Genomic DNA, 21941 nt, shown 5'->3' with positions numbered 1-21941 from the left:
CACAATCTTTTCCAATAAAAGGAGGTTTTAAATCAGATGGTAGGTGTCTTGATTGCCACTGTTGAAATGGTTTCTTGAGCAGTGGCCCAAATCTGCACCTGGGTGGTAGGGGTCATCTAGTGCATTGTGTTTCCAAAAGAAAAGCCTTCATCCATGTCAGAATGTGTTTAGAGACTGTTAGGAGCTATGATTCAAATCCTAGAATACAAGGCACCATTCGTCTGTGTTTTGGGAAAAAAGCTTTTCTTTGGTGAGGTTTCAAAATCTAAGCCTTTATCTTCTCTCCTCTCCCACCTAAAATGTAGTGGATGGAGGCTGTAAATTCTATAGCCAGAAAAAAATGGACTGTTCCAAAGTGGAAGCATTCTGGATTTATTAGCCTGTCCACCCCTCTGGACTGTGTTCCTGGCTGAAATCTTGTGTATGCTATTGTAGAAAAGAGAACAGAATAGTGAACGCATTCTTAGCTAGTGCAAATGGGCATAGCTCCATTTAAATTAACAGAGCAATGCCAGTTTACATCAGCTGGGAATCTATTGACTGTTCTTGGCCTTCTCCACAGCTGCAGCTTGGGAACACCAAACTCTGTCACAGTTGACCCTGCTCAGAACAAATTTTCTATGTGATAACTGCCCATTGGCGACAAATCTATAAATCATGGAGACCAGCTTATCGTATAGTGAGGGAGGTGATGTTTAGATAAATGTGATGCTTTTGGTTGGGTATTATCTCTGCTCTGTGACTCTCAGCTCACTTATATCAGCATTTCACGTGCAAGTTTGTGTATTCAGGCATCTGACTTAGCTGCTAAAATTCGCTCCAGGTTAACAAGCATGTGAGTTATCGGTCATAGCAGACTTCTTAAACATACTCAATTTGTGACACTCTAGGTAGGCATCTAGTGTTTCAGTTATTTTTACTAAAAATAACTATTTTCATCATTGTTTTCCCAACAAAAAAAATCTGTTGGCAAGCAGATATATTTACTGTATGGAAAAAGATACTTACTTAAATATTGATGTTTTATATATAGGGCCCTACCAATTTCCTGGCCACGAAAAACACGTCATGGACCATGAAATCTGGTCTTTTGTGTGTTTTTTACCCTATACAATGCAGGTGTCATGAAGGAGACTAGCGTTTCTCAAATTGGGGGTCTTCAGAGCGGGGTGGCTAGGGAGTGACGGCTGAGCTCTGTGGGCAGCAGCACAGAAGTAAGGGTGGCACTACCATATCATGCCATCCTTACTTCCTCAGCTGCCCAGCTCTGAAGGCAGCGCCACTGCCAGCAGCAGTGAAGAACTAAGGGTAGCAGTACTGCAACCCCCCCACAATAACTTTGCGACACCCCCCAACCCTCCCCAACTCCTTTTTGAGTCAGGACCCCTAGGATTACAACACATGAAATTTCGGCTTTAAATAGCTGAAATCATGAAATTTACAATTTCAAAAATCCTATAACTGTGAAATTGACCAAAATGGACCGTGAATTTGGTAGCAATTGGATAGCACCATAGTGATACTGTTATTCCCTAACATCTAGGGTTTAACAATCTCTTGCTACCCAAGTTTTCCCTGTGTATGCAGGGAACCATGACTCTGAGTTGCAGTTGGGTATTGCCATCACAGCACCTATCTGATCTGTTTAACTTCTCTCCACTCACTAATGAACTGTAAAGGGAGATCCATTCATAGAATATCAGGGTTGGAAGGGACCCCAGAAGGTCATCTAGTCCAACCCCCTGCTCGAAGCAGGACCAATTCCCAGTTAAATCATCCCAGCCAGGGCTTTGTCAAGCCTGACCTTAAAAACCTCTAAGGAAGGAGATTCTACCACCTCCCTAGGTAACGCATTCCAGTGTTTCACCACCCTCTTAGTGAAAAAGTTTTTCCTAATATCCAACCTAAACCTCCCCCACTGCAACTTGAGACCATTACTCCTCGTTCTGTCATCTGCTACCATTGAGAACAGTCTAGAGCCATCCTCTTTGGAACCCCCTTTCAGGTAGTTGAAAGCAGCTATCAAATCCCCCCTCATTCTTCTCTTCTGCAGGCTAAACAATCCCAGCTCCCTCAGCCTCTCCTCATGAGTCATGTGTTCTAGACCCCTAATCATTTTTGTTGCCCTTCGCTGGACTCTCTCCAATTTATCCACATCCTTCTTGTAGTGTGGGGCCCAAAACTGGACACGGTACTCCAGATGAGGCCTCACCAATGTCGAATAGAGGGGAACGATCACGTCCCTCGATCTGCTCGCTATGCCCCTACTTATACATCCCAAAATGCCATTGGCCTTCTTGGCAACAAGGGCACACTGCTGACTCATATCCAGCTTCTCGTCCACTGTCACCCCAAGGTCCTTTTCTGCAGAACTGCTGCCTAGCCATTCGGTCCCTAGTCTGTAGCGGTGCATTGGATTCTTCCATCCTAAGTGCAGGACCCTGCACTTATCCTTATTGAACCTCATCAGATTTCTTTTGGCCCAATCCTCCAATTTGTCTAGGTCCTTCTGTATCCTATCCCTCCCCTCCAGCGTATCTACCACTCCTCCCAGTTTAGTATCATCCGCAAATTTGCTGAGAGTGCAATCCACACCATCCTCCAGATCATTGATGAAGATATTGAACAAAACCGGCCCCAGGACCGACCCTTGGGGCACTCCACTTGATACCAGCTGCCAACTAGACATGGAGCCATTGATCACTACCCATTGAGCCCGACAATCTAGCCAGCTTTCTACCCACCTTATAGTGCATTCATCCAGCCCATACTTCCTTAACTTGCTGACAAGAATACTGTGGGAGACCGTGTCAAAATCTTTGCTAAAGTCAAGAAACAATACATCCACTGCATTCCCTTCATCCACAGAACCAGTAATCTCATCATAAAAGGCAATTAGATTAGTCAGGCATGACCTTCCCTTGGTGAATCCATGCTGGCTGTTCCTGATCACTTTCTTCTCATACAAGTGCTTCAGGATTGATTCTTTGAGGACCTGCTCCATGATTTTTCCAGGGACTGAGGTGAGGCTGACTGGCCTGTAGTTCCCAGGATCCTCCTTCTTCCCTTTTTTAAAGATTGGCACTACATTAGCCTTTTTCCAGTCATCCGGGACTTCCCCAGAACATTCAGTTCTCTTCTACCAGAAGGATGGCTATTACAAGATATGGTCCAAGGGTATTGGTGAATAAAGTGGAAGGTCTCAGTAAATCAAGAATGCATAAGACATAAAACTCTTTTCCAACCGCACATTCTGTCTTTCCATGGAAAGAACCCAGTGAGAGTACACTGTAAATGTATACTCTGGCTTTTACAGTTTCTTGTAATTATTCTTAACAGTTATTCCTAAGTATAAAGAAAGAGTACTTGTGGCACCTTAGAGACTAACCGATGAAGTGAGCTGTAGCTCACGAAAGCTTATGCTCAAATAAATTGGTTAGTCTCTAAGGTGCCACAATTACTCCTTTTCTTTTGCGAATACAGACTAACACGGCTGCTACTCTGATTCTTAAGTATTTAACCACTGAGTGCAACTCAGGAAAATGCACAGTTAGTTTGTTTTGTTTTTTTTCCCACAATTTAGACAAAGGTGGGAGCTGCTTCAGTCTTTAGGGTGTCATTTTTTTCACATTTTCCTTTTTGATTAAAACTATAACATTTGGGTCTGTTGCTGATGTCTTTTATTGTCTGTTTACAAGTGACCTAAGATGTCCTCTTATAACCTTTTGAGAGAGAGAATATAAGTAAAAAAGAGTTTCTTTACATAAAAAACCAAATATGAGCGGTTAGTGGATTATGTCCAGAACACACACTTTTTTAATATTAAAAAAACCCTCTAAAAATGTTATGCAGTTAGCATGAATTTAAACAGTCATATTTATCACTTGTAAACCTCTCTCCCTGATACATAATATTAGTGATATAAACCTCCCTTCAAGTGTCAGGTTAGCGGTATATCAAAATTTTGAGTGATATCTGAATTTCAGTATCCATATTTTGCCCATAACTTCTCTAAGTGTTTTCCATAATGAATTTTCTGTTATAATAGCTTTAAGCTTCCAACCCAAACCTACAGTAAACTTCAAGTTGACACGCTGACTTTTGAACTTGGGATATTGTGCCCTCCAAAAGTCTTCTGCGGTAGCAGAAATGAGGAATCTAGGCTGTGAACCATAGCTAAAACTGTTTGAAAACAGTTTCCTAACAGGTTTCAGAGTAACAGCCGTGTTAGTCTGCATTCGCAAAAAGAAAAGGAGTACTTGTGGCACCTTAGAGACTAACCAATTTATTTGAGCATAAGCTTTCGTGAGCTACAGCTCGCTTCATCGGATGCATACTAACATGGGTTGTAGGTATCATGGTTTTGTGCTCCAATGCAGAGGACAAAAAATAACAATGCTGTTGTTTTTAAACAGCCATGCACGCAGAAACTTCTGCTCTATGCTAATCTTTTAGAGTTCTAGCACAGTTCCTCAGCATAGTTATAATATTACCTGTAACAGAATTGTATATAATGTATTGTATAAGCATGTTTGGAAATTATTTTAGTCACTGGCATTCCCTAGCATGGAAAGGGCCAAAAAGGTTAAATGCTGCAGTACCTGGCTCTGGTCATCAAATTAGAAATAATGGGTAACACCAGTTAGGTTCTGACGAGTTATCTTCTCGTCCTATAGAAGTGATCTGTAGAGCCCCACAAATCTGTGGATATCGACTTTGTATTCATGGAGATCTGCACCACAGATGCAGATATCTGTGGACCATGTTTGTGGATCAGATGTGGATACAAATTTTGTATCCATGCAGGGCTCTAGTGATCTGTTGCTGAGCTGCTTCTATAGAATTCAGAAGATTAGAGGGTGAACGGAAAGAGAGAGACTGGAGTTTATGGTGGTTGGGGGGGGAGTTAACACTGAGAGAGCTATCTTGGACTCAGTGATCCAGGGAGGTCCTTTCTAGTCCTATGTTCTTATGATGTAAAAGCTTAGTAGAGACAAGGCGTGGATAGTTTTTTAGCTTCATAAAGCTAGTTGAGGTTATCTGTGCCTTGTCTCCACTGTGACCTTACATCGAGAGAGCTTCCATGAGTTATTGATCTCCATGTCCACAAACAGCTTTTTTGCAGGAAGATGTGTAATCACAAATGTAGCATTTAACCTTTATGTCCTGATTTTAGTTATTACTGCTGTTAATGCTATTGGGAGTCAGATGTCCAATTCTGTAGTATTTTTGTATCCTCCTTCGAGTGCTTGCTCATGTCAATTCCATTCTAGGTGTGTGCGTGCGCTCAAGTGTGGCCGTCGGAGATTTTTGCCTGAGCAGTACCCGCAGGGCCAGCTGTGGCGCCCTCTGGAGTGCCGAGCTCATGCCATGGTGTGTCAGGCACCACTGGCCCTACGCCCTCTCAGTTCCTTCTTACTGACCACGGTGGTCAGTTGGAGCACCCCTCTTGCTTAGCAAGAGCTAATGGTTGTCTATCATTTTGAACTTTGGGCCTTAAGGCTGTTGTATATAGTTCACTTTGTTGGCCTTAAGTAGTTAGGGTTCCAGTGGGATTTTGCCCCAGGAGGGGCATGCCCCGGTTTCCCGGGTTCAAGCCCTGCTCTGACTGCAGCAGGCCTATGCCTGTGAGTGACCCCCACAGCTGCTGCCTTAAGTGCCTAGGGGAGTCACGCATTCAGGAGCAGTGCCAGATCTGCAAAAACTTTTGGCCCTGCACCTAGAAGGAACAGGACATCCACCTCAGGGCTCTCCTGATGGAGTCCACCCTCCGGCTTCCAAGCTGTCCGAGCAGGTCACACCAAGTGCTTCAGCCTCCATGCATAGCACACTACCAGCAGCCAAATCCTGGCCCCATTCGCCATCGCTGGTGTTGAAAAAGAAAGCCAGGAAGCGCTCCCCGTCATCGAGCAAGAAGGCCCAGGCATCATCTACCAAGAAACCCGGGCCTGCCCACTAGACTGCCCTGGAGCCACGTGATTGTGCCACCCTGCCTGGGGCACCCAGCACCCTGAAAGGTCCACCACTGACTCTTGGGAGCAGTTTGGGACCTGCATGCCTGCCTACACCTTTTTCAGCCCAGGTTCCCACGGTGCAGAGAGAACACAGGTCTCCACCAGCTCCCATGATGACCCTGGCTAAGGCTCCCTAAGAGGGTAAGCCTGCCGTTAAGACCCTTCAGGGAAGAGGGGACCAACGTCAGTCGCCAGATAGAAGGCATCTGTCTTCTCTGCCACGTCAGGAATCATGGAGCAGGTCCCAATCACGTCGCCCAGGCAAGCTTCCAGATTCCCATGGTGCTACTCTCCGCTCCCCTTACTATTCCCAGCACCGCTTGCTGAATCAACAGTCGTCCTCTAGGCGTCGGTGCCAATCACCAGCATGGTGGGAACATTTCCCATTCCAGTATCGGTCCCCCCAGCACCGGCACCACTCTCCACGCTACAGTTACCATTCAGTTATGCCTGAGCAACGGTCACCGGTAGCTATGACCAGCAAACAAACTCAGGCGTTGACAGCTCCTCCCTGGTCGCCAGATGGTGGCTCCTCTGGTATGGAGGTCCAGTTCAGCCCGTCGCCACGGTCTCGTCAACCTGGCTGGGCACCGGAGCCCGCTCCTTCGTCGGCAGCACCACAATGGGCAGCATGGCCAATGGCAAGCACAGTGGCTGTATTGGAGCGTGTGGGGTGTACCGATCGTGGCGATGCCTCCTTCATAGCACTCCTTGGTGGCCGTGATGGGGCAGCAGCCCTACCGGCACCGGACCCGGTACTGGAAGTCTGTTCTGAAGTTGGGGCAGAGGAACCTGTGCCCACCCCAAGGCCTCTTTCTCCGACGGTGATCAAGACCCCAGCACCCCCACCGGTCTTCCTTGTTGTGCCCAGATGAGGTGGTCGCGGGACCTAGAGCTAGCCCAGTGGATGATTTTCAGTAGCAGCAAGCCCTTCTCCGGTGTGGCCAAGAACTGGGGCTTGAGGTGCAAGAGGTGGTAGAGCAGGAGGACACCCTCTTCAATGTTCTCTTGGCTTCTACGCCCGCCCACGTCGCCCTGCCTGTGCGTGAGGGGGTCCTCAAGATATTCAAGGCTTTGTGGCAGATCCCCATCTCCATCTCATCCACCTCGAAACAGACAGAGAAAAAATACTTTGTGCTGGCCAAAGATTTCAAATACTTCTATACCCACCCGTCCCTGGCTTGGTAGTTGTATCTGTGGCCGACGAAAAGGACAAGTGGGTCCCCACCTCCTCGAGTCCCAAAAATAATTTATTCTACCGCCAGCCTATCATTTTGTGTGGCGAATCATCAGGCCCTGCTGACGATTTTAATCTGTGGGACGGTCTCAAAAAGTTTCAGGAATCCCTCCCTCAGGAATTGGCCCAAGAGTTTGGCACGCTGGTGGAGGAGGGCATGGCAGCTGCCAGGTGCTCTCTGCAAATGGCATGGGAAGCGGCAGATTTGGCGGCATTGGCAGTGGTCATGCAACATAGTTCTTGGCTCCAGACTTCAGGCCTCTCTCAGGAGATGCAGGCCTCTATCTAGGACCTCCCCTTTGATGGACTTGGTCTGGTTTTGGATCAAATGAACACCAGGCTGCACAGGTTGAAGGACACCAGAGCTACCCTTTGCTCGTTGGGTATGCACACGCCTCAGTCATCCAGGAAGCTCTTCAGACCTCTGCAACCACCAAGATACTGGCAGCCTCGTCTCTCCCTATGAGGAGAAGGGACGCTAGTTTTGGTCATCGTTGCCCTTCGTCTTCCTGGTCGCCAGCCCAGCCTGGGGCAGCCAAACACCCAGGGGCTGGTGGCGCCTGATATACCGTGGCATGAGTGTGGCACTCCAGAGGGCACCACAGCTGGCCCTCCGGGTGCCACACACATGGGCACCCACACACTTAGAATGGAATGGACATGAGCAACACATCTTGAAGAACAACACTTACGAAAGGCAGGTAACTTTTTTTTTTTCCTTCTTTCTCTTTCAGAATCTATACAACACATCCATCCACTCCTCCAAAAAAAGCCTGTGATGTTGTATAACTTAGGGATTAGTACTTAGAAAAATTTACTGGGACTGGAAGAATTTATATAGGTAAGACCAAAGAATTTCTAGCCTGGCAGGTTGTGAGTTATTAGATCTTCAATATTGGACCTGTTTCAGAGTAGCAGCTGTGTTAGTCTGTATCCGCAAAAAGAAAAGGAGGACTTGTGGCACCTTTTCCTCCTTTTCCTATTGGACCATTATTCTTTTTTAATTGAAACAGGAACTGCTTATGATGTGTGCAGTAGCATGGGCTTGAATAGCCTGTAACAGATTTCTGGGAGGGGGGGACCTCCCAAGGGAGTTACAGATACAGTCTAAGAAATCAGGAGCTACTTAACTAGAAAGTCTCCTTAACTAGGACACCTCCCAGGAAACCTGTGCCATTCACTATCCTTATGCTTTAAAGTCTGTTGCTTAGTTGGGACAAAATTAGCACAAAAGTTGCTTTATGGAGATGACTGTGGTGGAGGCGCCCATGATGAAGTGGTGCTTAACCAGCTGTTAAAACTAACTCAGAATTTCACTCCTATTTAATATAGAAACTACCAAATAAAGACTTGAAAGAACACACAAAGATAAAACACAGTGAATAAACTTGCGTTCTTCCTCTTTATTTAGTAAGGTATTTTAGTCTCCTAATTTTTTTTAGGCTGACTTGAATGGCTTTATTCTACTGGACCAGCTTCCTTATCAGGACAACAGGCTGTGCACCAGGTTCTCCAATTAAAGGTGAGCTGCAAAACAAAAATGAAAGTGGAGTGAAGATCAGTAATGAGTACTGTGCCTCCCAGAACCTAGTTAGAAAGGCCTATTCAGCAAAGAAGTGACTTTTAACTGTTCCCTTTATGGAATTTTTTTTTTTTTTTTTTTTTTTGATACTAAAGGTATCACAGGATGCAGCATTCTGTGATGTGGCAGATATCCTGGGTTGCAGTCAGAAGTTGCATTTTGACAGGTTTCAGAGGAACAGCCGTGTTAGTCTGTATTCGCAAAAAGAAAAGGAGTACTTGTGGCACCTTAGAGACTAACCAATTTATTTGAGCATGAGCTTTCGTGAGCTACAGCTCACTTCATCAGATGTTTACCGTGGAAACTGCAGCAGACTTTATATACACACAGAAATCATGAAACAATACCTCCTCCCACCCCACTGTCCTGCTGGTAATAGCTTATCTAAAGTGATCAACAGGTGGGCCATTTCCAGCACAAATCCAGGTTTTCTCACCCTCCACCCCCCCACACAAATTCACTCTCCTGCTGGTGCTAGCCCATCCAAAGTGACAACTCTTTACATAATCAAGTCGGGCTATTTCCTGCATAGATCAAGGTTTTCTCACATCCCCCCCACCCCCATACACACACAAACTCACTCTCCTGCTGGTAATAGCTCATCTAAACTGACCATTCTCCAGGTTTAAATCCAAGTTAAACCAGAACATCTGGGGGGGGGGGGGGGTAGGAAAAAACAAGAGGAAACAGGCTACCTTGCATAATGACTTAGCCACTCCCAGTCTCTATTTAAGCCTAAATTAATAGTATCCAATTTGCAAATGAATTCCAATTCAGCAGTTTCTCGCTGGAGTCTGGATTTGAAGTTTTTTTGTTTTAAGATAGCGACCTTCATGTCTGTGATTGCGTGACCAGAGAGATTGAAGTGTTCTCCGACTGGTTTATGAATGTTATAATTCTTGACATCTGATTTGTGTCCATTTATTCTTTTACGTAGAGACTGTCCAGTTTGACCAATGTACATGGCAGAGGGGCATTGCTGGCACATGATGGCATAGATCACATTGGTGGATGTGCAGGTGAACGAGCCTCTGATAGTGTGGCTGATGTTATTAGGCCCTGTGATGGTGTCCCCTGAATAGATATGTGGGCACAATTGGCAACGGGCTTTGTTGCAAGGATAAGTTCCTGGGTTAGTGGTTCTGTTGTGTGGTATGTGGTTGTTGGTGAGTATTTGCTTCAGGTTGCGGGGCTGTCTGTAGGCAAGGACTGGCCTGTCTCCCAAGACTTGTGAGAGTGTTGGGTCATCCTTTAGGATAGGTTGTAGATCCTTAATAATGCGTTGGAGGGGTTTTAGTTGGGGGCTGAAGGTGACGGCTAGTGGCGTTCTGTTATTTTCTTTGTTAGGCCTGTCCTGTAGCAGGTAACTTCTGGGAACTCTTCTGGCTCTATCAATCTGTTTCTTTACTTCTGCAGGTGGGTATTGTAGTTGTAAGAAAGCTTGACAGAGATCTTGTAGGTGTTTGTCTCTGTCTGAGGGGTTGGAGCAAATGCGGTTGTATCGCAGAGCTTGGCTGTAGACGATGGATCGTGTGGTGTGGTCAGGGTGAAAGCTGGAGGCATGCAGGTAGGAATAGCGGTCAGTAGGTTTACGGTATAGGGTGGTGTTTATGTGGCCATTGTTTATTAGCACTGTAGTGTCCAGGAAGTGGATCTCTTGTGTGGACTGGACCAGGCTGAGGTTGGTGGTGGGATGGAAAGTTGCCAATTGTGCCCACATATCTATTCAGGGGACACCATCACAGGGCCTAATAACATCAGCCACACTATCAGAGGCTCGTTCACCTGCACATCCACCAATGTGATCTATGCCATCATGTGCCAGCAATGCCCCTCTGCCATGTACATTGGTCAAACTGGACAGTCTCTACGTAAAAGAATAAATGGACACAAATCAGATGTCAAGAATTATAACATTCATAAACCAGTCGGAGAACACTTCAATCTCTCTGGTCACGCAATCACAGACATGAAGGTCGCTATCTTAAAACAAAAAAACTTCAAATCCAGACTCCAGCGAGAAACTGCTGAATTGGAATTCATTTGCAAATTGGATACTATTAATTTAGGCTTAAATAGAGACTGGGAGTGGCTAAGTCATTATGCAAGGTAGCCTGTTTCCTCTTGTTTTTTCCTACCCCCCCCCCCCAGATGTTCTGGTTTAACTTGGATTTAAACCTGGAGAATGGTCAGTTTAGATGAGCTATTACCAGCAGGAGAGTGAGTTTGTGTGTGTATGGGGGTGGGGGGGATGTGAGAAAACCTTGATCTATGCAGGAAATAGCCCGACTTGATTATGTAAAGAGTTGTCACTTTGGATGGGCTAGCACCAGCAGGAGAGTGAATTTGTGTGGGGGGGTGGAGGGTGAGAAAACCTGGATTTGTGCTGGAAATGGCCCACCTGTTGATCACTTTAGATAAGCTATTACCAGCAGGACAGTGGGGTGGGAGGAGGTATTGTTTCATGATTTCTGTGTGTATATAAAGTCTGCTGCAGTTTCCACGGTAAACATCTGATGAAGTGAGCTGTAGCTCACGAAAGCTCATGCTCAAATAAATTGGTTAGTCTCTAAGGTGCCACAAGTACTCCTTTTCAAGTTGCATTTTGTGACTCTTCAGTGAACCAGGCAATGCCTAGAGGATTTCAGAGGGGCAGTCGTCTGTAGAAAACTAGTTAAAACTTCTTTCTGTGCTAGTTTCAAATTACTTCGTGGATAGCATGTAGCATATTTCTGGGCTTAATTCAAATTTTCGCTTTTGCTTTGCTGCTCATCTTGTTTGGAACTCTTGAGAGATTTAAGATAGCTAACATTCAATAACCAAATATTGGGAAATGATTTTAGTAAAATTAGGTGACATCCATGGCTTGAAATCAATTCATTATGATTATCTTGCTTTTTAATGCTTCAGTTCTGATCATAAGCGCGGACTTCCTCCCTACCCGGGAGGTGCTCAACCCCCCCACCCCACCTCTTCCCTCTCTCTCCCTCCCTCCCTCCCAGCATCACCTTCATGCTGCAGAACAGCTGATCATTGTGGGAGGGAGGGGGATGAGTTGATCATCAGGGCCACTGGCTGGCAAGAGGTGCTGCGGGTGGGGGGGAGAGCTTTGCTGCAGGGGGGTGCTAAGCACCCGCTAATTTTTTTCCATGGGTGCTCCAGCGCCTATGGTTCTGATATTTTTAAACAGGCGATACCTCTTGAACTGCTTTTTAGAAATTGGTATTCTTTATATCCTCTAAAGCAGGGCTTCTAATCTTCAGATGTTATAAAACACTAGTGTCTTGCTTTATTGGTTTGAGTCCCCGAACCACTATGAAGATAGAGTGAAAGATATACTGATTAGTGAAGACTTCTACAGTCACTGGTATTGTATGTTACATGATTGTAAGTAGATGTGCCTTTCTTGGCAGGAAAAGACTGAATGCCAAGCCCCCCCCACCCCACCCTGCAGATTTTTTTTTTTCTGTTGCACATTTGTTTGCAGTATAACTTAGCCTGTGTGCTTAAAACTGCTTTTTAAAGTATTTCTTTATGGTATCAAGAGATCTCTAAGCCTGCATCGTTGCTAGCACAACCCTGAAAAGAATTAACTTGTGCTGTAGAATCTGCTGAGGGAAGGTAAATGATACTTAGCTCATCCATGTTGCCCTATTCAGTTGTTATTTGGACTCTTGTCTGAGGCAAACTGCTACCCAGGGCAGTTGCAATTGCACATATACACTAACAGTACTTTTACTGGTAGCAAGGATTCTGTTATCCCTGTTTGAGACTGGTTCTCCTTTTACGCTCCTTACCTTATTATTTTTTCATGCCTTTCTTTTCTCTTTCTCTGCCTCCCTGCAAAATCCACAAGGTCCTGATTCACAGCAGCTATCCTCAGTGGAACTTTGTTTATGGATGTTAAGGGTGGCCCTGGCTGTGGGTTTGAATAGTTTTGGGTGTAGAGGGGAAGCAAGGTGGCTCTAGACAGATTGGCTGGCTGACTAGAAATAAGACTAATGGCAAAGTGGTAGTGATTGTCTTGCCCAAAATTGTCTTCAGAATTGTCTTGCCCAAAAAATTATGTACAATAACTGAGCTTTCTCCCTTCCTTGCCGCTTCTATCTGTCATCTTGCTCACCTTTATTGGCTATCGGTTTGGAGTCACTGCTTGGAACTGAAAGTCTCTTACATGATTGATCAGTCCTTAAAGTCCTCTAATAATGCGTGCTACGTTTTCACCAGTGAAAGGTACTGTTAAACCTGGTTTGGTGAGCTTCTCATTAGGGTTTGTGTAAGAAGAGCATCCTCCATATACGTTTACCCCCTCCTTTCTTTTCTAGCAGAGATGAAAATGTTTTAGTAAGGGGAGACTGGAGATATGGAGAGACTTTACTTAAGGACAGTGAAAAGACTTGCAAACATCTTAGGTTCAAGAGGAATGGAATAAGGGGGCATGATAGATACGTAAAATAAATGGAATAGAAGTAAATTGAGTACTGTTTTACACTTATAAAACAAGCGGATATCAATGACATTGAAAGGCAAGATGTTTTTAAGATATACAATGCATAATTAACCTGTGGAACTTTGGATTCGAAACAGCTATAGGTTTATGGATGAGAACATCCACAACTAAGATACATTTTTTTATTTTTATATGTATATAAAACACACATGCGCACAGGATACAAACCCTCATGTTGCATTCAGGACATAAGCAGACAACTAACTGACAGAAGTTAGGCAGGAACGTCTCTGTAGGTAAAGTTTTCCACAACTTCACTGTGGCTTCTTGCACCTTTCGCTGAACGATCTGGTACTGATCACTCTGAGAGAGGATACTGGACTACATGGGCCACTGGGCTGAGCCATGTGTCATCTCTTATGGATAACCTAAGTGAATAGTAGTTCTGTGTGTGTAAAATTATATGTATTTCCAATGCAATTTTTAGAAATCTAGCTTTTAATATCTGTTCTGTTGAATCATACTGGTATGCCTAGGAGGGATCTTAGATTTTCCTGGTAGTTAATTAGACTAACAAAAATTACCTTGTAACCATTTTGAATGGTGACCTGTGTTTCTTGTCCTAACTTACATCACTGGTTTGTTCTATTCGACGTTGGTGAGGCCTCATCTGGAGTACTGTGTCCAGTTTTGGGCCCCACACTACAGGAAGGATGCGGAGAAATTGGAAAGAGTCCAGCGGAGGGCAACAAAAGTGATTAAGGGACTGGACCACATGACTTATTAGGAGAGGCTGAGGGAACTGGGATTGTTTAGTCTGCGGAAGAGAAGAATGAGGGGGGATTTGATAGCTGCTTTCAACTACCTGAAAGGGGGTTCCAAAGAGGATGGATCTAGACTGTTCTCAGTGGTAGCTGATGACAGAACAAGGAGTAATGGTCTCAAGTTGCAGTGGGGGAGGTTTAGGTTGGATATTAGGAAAAACTTTTTCACTAGGAGGGTGGTGAAACACTGGAATGCGTTACCTAGGGAGGTGGTGGAATCTCCTTCCTTAGATATTTTTAAGGTCAGGCTTGACAAAGCCCTGGCTGGGATGATGTAATTGGGGATTGGTCCTGCTTTGAGCAGGGGGTTGGACTAGATGACCTCCTGAAGTCTCTTCCAGTCCTGATATTCTATGAATATTAGGGTGGAGACAGCAAAGAAACAATCTACCGCCTTAACTAAAGCCTCAGTCCCCGGAAAAATCATGGAGCATGTCCTCAAGGAATCAATTCTGAAGCACTTAGACGAGAGGAAAGTGATCAGGAACAGTCAGCATGGATTCACCAAGGGCAAGTAATGCCTGACTAATCTAATTGTCTTCTATGATGAGATAACTGGCTCTGTGGATGAAGGGAAAGCAGTGGACATGTTGTTCCTCGACTTTAGCAAAGCTTTTGACACAGTCTCCCACAGTATTCTTGTCAGCAAGTTAAAGAAGTATGGGCTGGATGGATGCACTACAAGGTGGGTAGAAAGTTGGCTGGATTGTCGGGCTCAACAGGTAGTGATCAATGGCTCCATGTCTAGTTGGCAGCTGGTATCAAGTGGAGTGCCCCAAGGGTCGGTCCTGGGGCTGGTTTTGTTCAATATCTTCATTAATGATCTGGAGGATGGTGTGGATTGCACCCTCAGCAGGTTTGTGGATGACACTAAACTAGGAGGAGTGGTAGATACGCTGGAGGGTAGGGCTAGGATACGGAGGGTCCTAGACAAATTGGAGGATTGGGCTAAAAGAAATCTGATGAGGTTCAACAAGGATAAATGTGGAGTCCTGCACTTTTAGGATGGAAGAATCCAATGCACCGCTACAGACTAGGGACCGAATGGCTAGGCAGCAGTTCTGCAGAAAAGGACCTTGGGGTGACAGTGGATGAGAAGCTGGATATGAGTCAACAGTGTGCCCTTGTTGCCAAGAAGGCCAGTGGCATTTTGGGATGTATAAGTAGGGGCATTGCCAGCAGATCGAGGGACGTGATCGTTCACCTATATTTGACATCGGTGAGGCCTCATCTGGAGTACTGTATCCAGTTTTGGGCCCCACACTACAAGAAGGTTGTGGAGAAATTGGAGAGAATCCAGCAAAGGGCAACAAAAATGATTAGGGGACTGGAGCACATGACTTATGAGGAGAGGCTGAGGGAACTGGGATTGTTTAGTCTACGGAAGAGAAGAATGAGAGGGGATTTGATAGCTGCTTTTAACTACCTGAAAGGTGGATCCAAAGAGGATGGATCTAGACTATTCTCAGTGATAGCAGATGACAGGAAAAGGAGTAATGGTCTCAAGTTGCAATGGGGGAGGTTTAGGTTGGATATTAGGAAAAACTTTTTCACTAGGAGGGTGGTGAAGCACTGGAATGCGTTACCTAGGGAGGTGGTGGAATCTCCTTCCTTAGTTTTTAAGGTCAGGCTTGACAAAGCCCTGGCTGGGATGATTTAGTTGGGATTGGTCCTGCTTTTGAGCAGGGGGTTGGACTAGATGGCCTCCAGAGGTCCCTTCCAACTCTGTTATTCTGTGATCTGGATTCTTTGAACTTCCTGTTGAGTAATGAATAGTAGCCAAAAGAATGTAGAAATTCTTTGATAGTTTATAGTAATTGGATTAATAATTGAAAGACTCTGAAATAGATTCCAAAATTTCATTAGGTGTTTCTGTCTCTCTCTCCACATTTGATGGGGCCTCCCATCCCAGATAGAAATTAAATTTAAAGTGCTGGACGTTGGGCAAATGGCTAAGAGATGTTTTGAAATTCCAGGAGAAGAGTGGAATGACACAGAAAAGTTCATTTTCCCCCTCATGTTTGTTTGGTGTTTGGAATGCAGCACTTTATGAACTTAGCTTTTTACCACTGGGGGTTTACAAACCTAGTCTACCTCATTCATTTTCATTAATGTACAGACCACAGCACCTTTAAATGATACTTCACTCTTTTTTAATAAAAATTGTCCTAAAGAGCATCAAATGAGGTTTACATTGTAGAGTAAGTGGATAAATTGTATTTAACCATCATAAACACCTGCCTTTTGCAGGCTGCCTGCTAAAGAAATGTCTCAGGGTATGTCTCCTGTTGAAATGCTGCCTGCTTGGTTCATCTGGGAATAGTTCCAGTTCTCTTACTGCCTCCCTTTGGTTGACCTAAGGTTGAACTGAAGATACTCTTAGCCTTGCTCAGCCCTAAATCAGCATTACACCCCTTGTATCAGGGCTGAATTTGGTCCACTAAATTCTAAAGGGAAGGTCATTTCTTGTTAATCTTGAACCTAGTTGACTGTATTCCATTTTCAGGAATCATTTCCTAATATTACATGTTCCTCTCACGTCCTCCCTCCCCCCCAACTGCCACCAGTTTTGTCTGTATGAATGTTGCTCGTATTGCTTTGTGTATCTGTTACTCCTGAGGGAATACTGCGTATGCGTAGAATTCATGTACCCCATAGATTTCTTTGCTTCCCTGCAGAAAAATGACTTTCTGACAGGAAAGCTGCAAGAGTCATGTACTACTCCCTAGCAGTGCAGGTACATCATTTCAGGCAGCTGGCAGAGTAAATCACTGTGGGGCTGGGGACACTCCTGTCAGTGACTCCTACCCTCCTGCCTGGGCTGAGGCAGCAGAGGACAGGACTTCCTTTTCCCTGCAAGGAGTGGCTGGGGCTGTGTCAGACCCTCCCCCAGCTGCAGGAAGCTCAGCATCCTCCCCTACTTACTGCCCCCATCACTCCTCAGCTGTGGGTGGAGGGATCACTGTACGGGGAGCTGTCCCCCCCCACCCCCCATCCACTCAACCCATGTGCATCCAGACCTCCCATACCTAGACACCTCTGCCGAGCCTCAACCAGTACATCCAAACCCTCTAGGCCTCCCCATACCTGAACCCCAACCCACTGAACCTCAACCCTGCCTCTGGACCCCCATCCCTGCACCCCCACTGAGATCCCTGCACTCAAACCCCCACCCTGAGCCCCCACGTCTAGACTCTCCATGCCACTGACCCCCAACTGACTGCACCCAGATCTCTCTGCTGAGCCCCAACCAGCTTCACCTGGAAGCCCCTGCAGAGTCCCATTACCGCTGCACCTGGAAACCCCCCCCCCCCCACACACACAATGAACCTCTGTGCATCCAGATCCCACCTGCATCTAGACCACTGAGCTGCCTGCACCCAGATTTTCCCACGCAGAATCCTCTCACCTCATACCTGGATCCCTCCAGACTGAGCCCCTCCACACTTGGATCCTGCCTGGTTAAGCCTGCCTGTCCCACACCTGGCAGAGAGGGGCAGGGCCCCAGGGTGTTTCTGGGGCAGGCCCAGGCCTTGTGTTGTGTCAAGGTCGGGTGCAACCTCACCGCTGAGTCTGTGTCCTGGGTGTGGGAGGGCTGCAGAGTGATCTCACATTTTCGTGCAGCCAGTGGCCTGTGCTCCCAACTGCCATGCTGGAGCCTCTGCATTTATTTATTGACAAATAAAACTTCCAGAATTTTTAATTTTTTGGTACAGAATACCCTCAGAAGTAACCTGTGTTGTGTTGAAGACCCAGGTTGAGTTGCTTGGGAATGTGATGGAGGCAGAACTCTGCTCTAGTGAAAGAGAGAATCCTTTTAATTGTCTAGGACAGGAGGGCAAACTACAGCCCACGGGCCGGATCCGGCCCATCTGGGCTTTCAGTCTGGCCCGCAGGATTGCTAGCCCTATGGCACAGTGGGGCTAAGGCAGGCTCCCTGCCTGGCCTGGCCCTGTGCCGCTCCCGGAAGCAGCCAGCACTATGTCCCTGCGGGGGACGGGGGGGGCAGAGGTCTCCATGTGCTGCCTTTGCCTGCAGGCACCACCCTCCGCAGCTCCCATTGACTGGGAACAGGGAACCGCAGTCAATGGGAACTTCGGGGGTAGTACTTACAGGCAAGGGCAGCGCGTGGCAGAGCCACCTGCCCCACTCCATCCCCAGGAGCCACTGCTGGACATGCTGGCCGCTTCTGGGAGCAGCGAGGGGCCACGGCAGGCACACTCCAACCCCCTTCCCCAGCCCTACATTCATGGCCCTGCATACAATTTCCCCCACCCAGATGTGGCCCTCGGGCCAAAAAGTTTTCCCACCCCTGGTCTATGATATTCATTGTTGATTGCATTATGCGGCCTTGAGTGGTAATGAGAAGTTAGTAGAAAAGGGTGAGAGCATAGTCGGGGTGGTACAAAACTCTTGGGCGGGGGAAGTGTCTTTTAAGCAGTTACTGCACTTAGCCTTTTATCCTCTACTCAGGATGTGGAGAAACCTACTTGCTAGCATAAATAGAAAATGGGCAAAGTGCGGCTAGGCTATTTCTCTGGACGTGAAGGGAGGACAGAGGCCTAAGTGTTACTGCTCCTTTAACAGTATATGAGGAAAGTGGAAGTGAGGTTCAGCCCTGGTTTTGTTGATTGTTGGTTTGAGTATTCTTAAAGGAGATGGTGGGGAAGGGAAGGGAATGGAGAAGTTAAAACAATTCCCTCTTTTAGTGGTGGGAGGGGAATGAGGCTATCCATAGTACAGAGGGAGAATGGGATCCTGTGATGGAGGGGAATTGATAGTGAATGTGAGATATGAAATGAAGGAGATAATGAGTAAATATAAATCTGGAAAAGATGAAGGGTGTGGGAGAGACTATGGTCACTGGCTCTTAAACTTGAGCTTGGACAGATATTCAGTACACTTGAACGTTAGAGGGAATGCTGCTGCCAAGTATTAATTTATAGTGGGTGATAGCCACCAATAAATCAGTGTATATTATCTTCCTAGTAAATTGAGTTGTTTGAAAGCCTGTTTTATTCCTTCTAAATGTTAAGGAGTGTGGCTTAGGAAGGGTATAGCTTGGGTCACTGGTATATTTTTTCCTGTCTAATAGACTTCATTCTTGGGTTAGTAGGTAGGTGGGTAATTTTTTCAAGTCCTGCTCTAGCCCAAGTGAATGGCATCCCTGTTACCTTGAAGCTTTACCTTTTGCCAACTGGTGCTTTAGGCATAGTGTATTGTGGGGATTCTATTTTAGAATGTTTCTTGTTCCTTTGTGGTCTCCTTTTTCCCTTAGAACGTGCATTAACATAACAGACTGCTGCTATGGCTTCCGCCTTTGTCCTAGCTTTGTAGAATAGTTTGTGTGTGATGTTGTGGTATCTTTATTGAACATGAAGTATATACTGTCAGTCGTGTTGATATAAACTGTAATTTATTTTTTTTTTATTTTTTAAAAATCTTTAGTTTAATAGAAGTGGTTGTTTTTTGTTTTTTGTTAATCATACCAGATCTTTTCTGTACTTTAGGTTGACTCCTCACTGCACTGTGAAAGCCATTAGGAAAAATCTTTGTGGTTAAAACCTGGGGCTCCACAGTGTTACCTGCACTTGGGGCTAGAAATTAATTTAAATGGCGACTGATCTGTCTGAAGCTGAACCCTTACATCATAAGGCGCTTCCATTGTTAACGGGAGCTCAGCTGACCCACACGGACAAGTTAAGTGAGGTAGGGTCTGACCCATTCTCCAAGCTCGCCCTTGGATCAGTCCTTGACTTCCAGCCCTGCTGAGGGTTACTTTATACTCTTCCTCCCCTGCTTGTAGGAAACTTGGTTGAGAGCCTGATTAAAATCCTGTAGGCATGCTTCCTCCCCTCCCCTCCTCTCTCCTCCCCTGATTTCCCTGAGATGTGTCCAGTTTGCCAGAATCCTCAAATGCTCTCCTCATTTAACTGAATTGGAATGAAAAGATTCTCTCTAGTAAATTGTAAACTGGGATTAAAAAATGTGAAACTATTTTGTCTCCTAATGTGCTTCAGAGAAGCTGGTTTGGGTTTTACCTGTAAGTTTAGAAAGCTGATTGCATCAGATCTTGCCTGTAAAATTTCTCCACACACTTCTTCCAGTAGCTTCTAATACTCTGCTTTAGACCCATTTCAGGAACTTTCTTAGGCTCTTTCTCATATATGCTTGACTTTCTTATTCTGTTTCTTAAAGAAGGTTGAAGACGACACCATGCCGATCCGTCGTGCTGTGAATTCTTCTGCTCGGGAAACTCCTCCCAAAAGCAAACCTGCTGAAGGTGAGGAGGCCAAGCCAGGTAAAATGAAATGATAATTGTATGCTGAGTTACCAATGTGTACACCAACACAGACTTCAGTTCTGTAACTCCTACATAGATATTAGTACCAAGTTTAGAGCAGTCACTAACAAAGAACTCCTATTCATTTGCCTTTTTTTTTTTTTTTTTTGTAGTTTAAAAGTTTTATGTCTTGCAGCTATCATTTGCAATCTGAAACCATACCTCACTTACTTACATGCACCAGTACGAAACCACTGTGACAAAGTTCCTGCTCCACCTTGGTGGGTCTTGCGCTTATTGGTGGATTTGTTCTCCTTGGAGCTTCATGACAGCCCTCAGATTTGCAGTTTTTCTGAACCCACCGTCCAGGTCGACGACTCCTGTGTCTAACCAGGAGGTGGGAGGATTTGGGGGGAACCCGGGCCCGCCCTCTACTCCAGGTTCCAGCCCAGGGCCCTGTGGAATGCAGCTGTCTAGAATGCCTCCTGGAACAGTTCTGCAACAGCTACAACTCCCTGGGCTACTTCCCCATGGCCTCCTCCCAACACCTGCTTTGTCCTCACCATAGGACCTTCCTCCTGGTGTCTGATAATGCTTGTACACCTCAGTCCTCCAACAGGACTCCCCGTTCTCACTCTCAGCTCCTCACACATACGCCACAAACTGAAGTGAGCTCTTTTTTTAAAACCCAGGTGCCCTGATTAGCCTGCCTTAATTGATTCTAGCAGCTTCTTGATTGGCTGCAGATGTTCTAATCAGCCTGTCTTAATTGTCTCCAGAAGGTTCCTGATTGTTCTGGAACCTTCCCTGCTCCCTTACCCAGAGAAAAGGGACCTAGTTAGCCTGGGGCTAATATATCTGCCTTCTGTTACTCTCCTAAAGCCCCCTGGCCTGAGCTTTTCTTACTTTTTGCCCCGTCTCAGCTTCCCACCCAGACCGGGCCAGACGCTTTTCCTTCGTTTTGTTTTTTTTTGCTGTTTTTCTGCTGCTGTTCGAGTGCTGGGGCTAGCTGCCAGCCCCCCCACGCCTGCCCTCGGACGCTGCTACTGCTCCAGCTGAAACCCCCGGAGGGGTGGGGGGAGGACTGCTGACCCGCTCCCCGGAGGAGGATAGTGGAATCCCCCAGACCCAGCCGTTTGCTGTTTTTGTGGACCCGTAATTGGCCGACAGGTTATTTTTTTCTTCTTATCCGCTTGGCATTTCTCGAGTGTTCCACAAAGCCCGGGAGAGAAGACAGTCGACAGAGAGAGTGCCCAGGGAAGCTGCGAACCATCGTGGAGGGGGCCGTAAGACTGGGTAACTTTTGAACTGTACTCTCGTTTGGGGGGAGTTTGTGTCTTAACTGCGTTTGTAGGGGCGCAGGGGGGTGGCACGGAGCTGCCCCCTGATCCATCATTGCCCCCCCCAACACTACTACAACCGTCATGGCCCCCCCGCCGTCCGTCCCTGATGGCAACTTGCCATATGCTTCTGGATTCAGCTGCTTCCCTGATCTCACCGTCCGGGCCAGAAATGACAGCCAACCAAACGAGACTTTTTGGACAAATGCGC

General features: G+C 46.1%; 1 protein-coding gene across 17 annotated transcripts in view; it reads left to right on the top strand.

The window, feature by feature from the left end:
* The window catches only part of HP1BP3 (heterochromatin protein 1 binding protein 3), an 82475-nt gene that overhangs the window by 1813 nt on the left and 58721 nt on the right, over positions 1-21941 (top strand). For 6 of the 17 annotated variants that reach the window (XR_012155590.2, XM_073316975.2, XM_073316973.2 and 3 more), the window contains 4 exons: positions 7986-8092; positions 8694-8773; positions 19618-19816; positions 20306-20408. Coding sequence is in view for 16 of the 17 variants with exons in the window: in XM_073316975.2 (XP_073173076.1) it covers positions 19721-19816; positions 20306-20408 (199 nt within the window). In the remaining variant the exon portion in view is untranslated. The remainder of the gene's footprint in view (positions 1-7985; positions 8093-8693; positions 8774-19617; positions 19817-20305; positions 20409-21941) is intronic. The other 11 variants (XM_073316978.2, XM_073316977.2, XM_073316987.2 and 8 more) reach the window with 9 other exon arrangements.

This window comes from Lepidochelys kempii, chromosome 18 (assembly GCF_965140285.1).
Source record: "Lepidochelys kempii isolate rLepKem1 chromosome 18, rLepKem1.hap1, whole genome shotgun sequence".
Classification (NCBI taxonomy): Eukaryota; Metazoa; Chordata; order Testudines; family Cheloniidae; genus Lepidochelys; species Lepidochelys kempii.
Note: the sequence above shows the minus strand (reverse complement) of the source record. Positions and strands in the feature narration are given on the sequence as shown.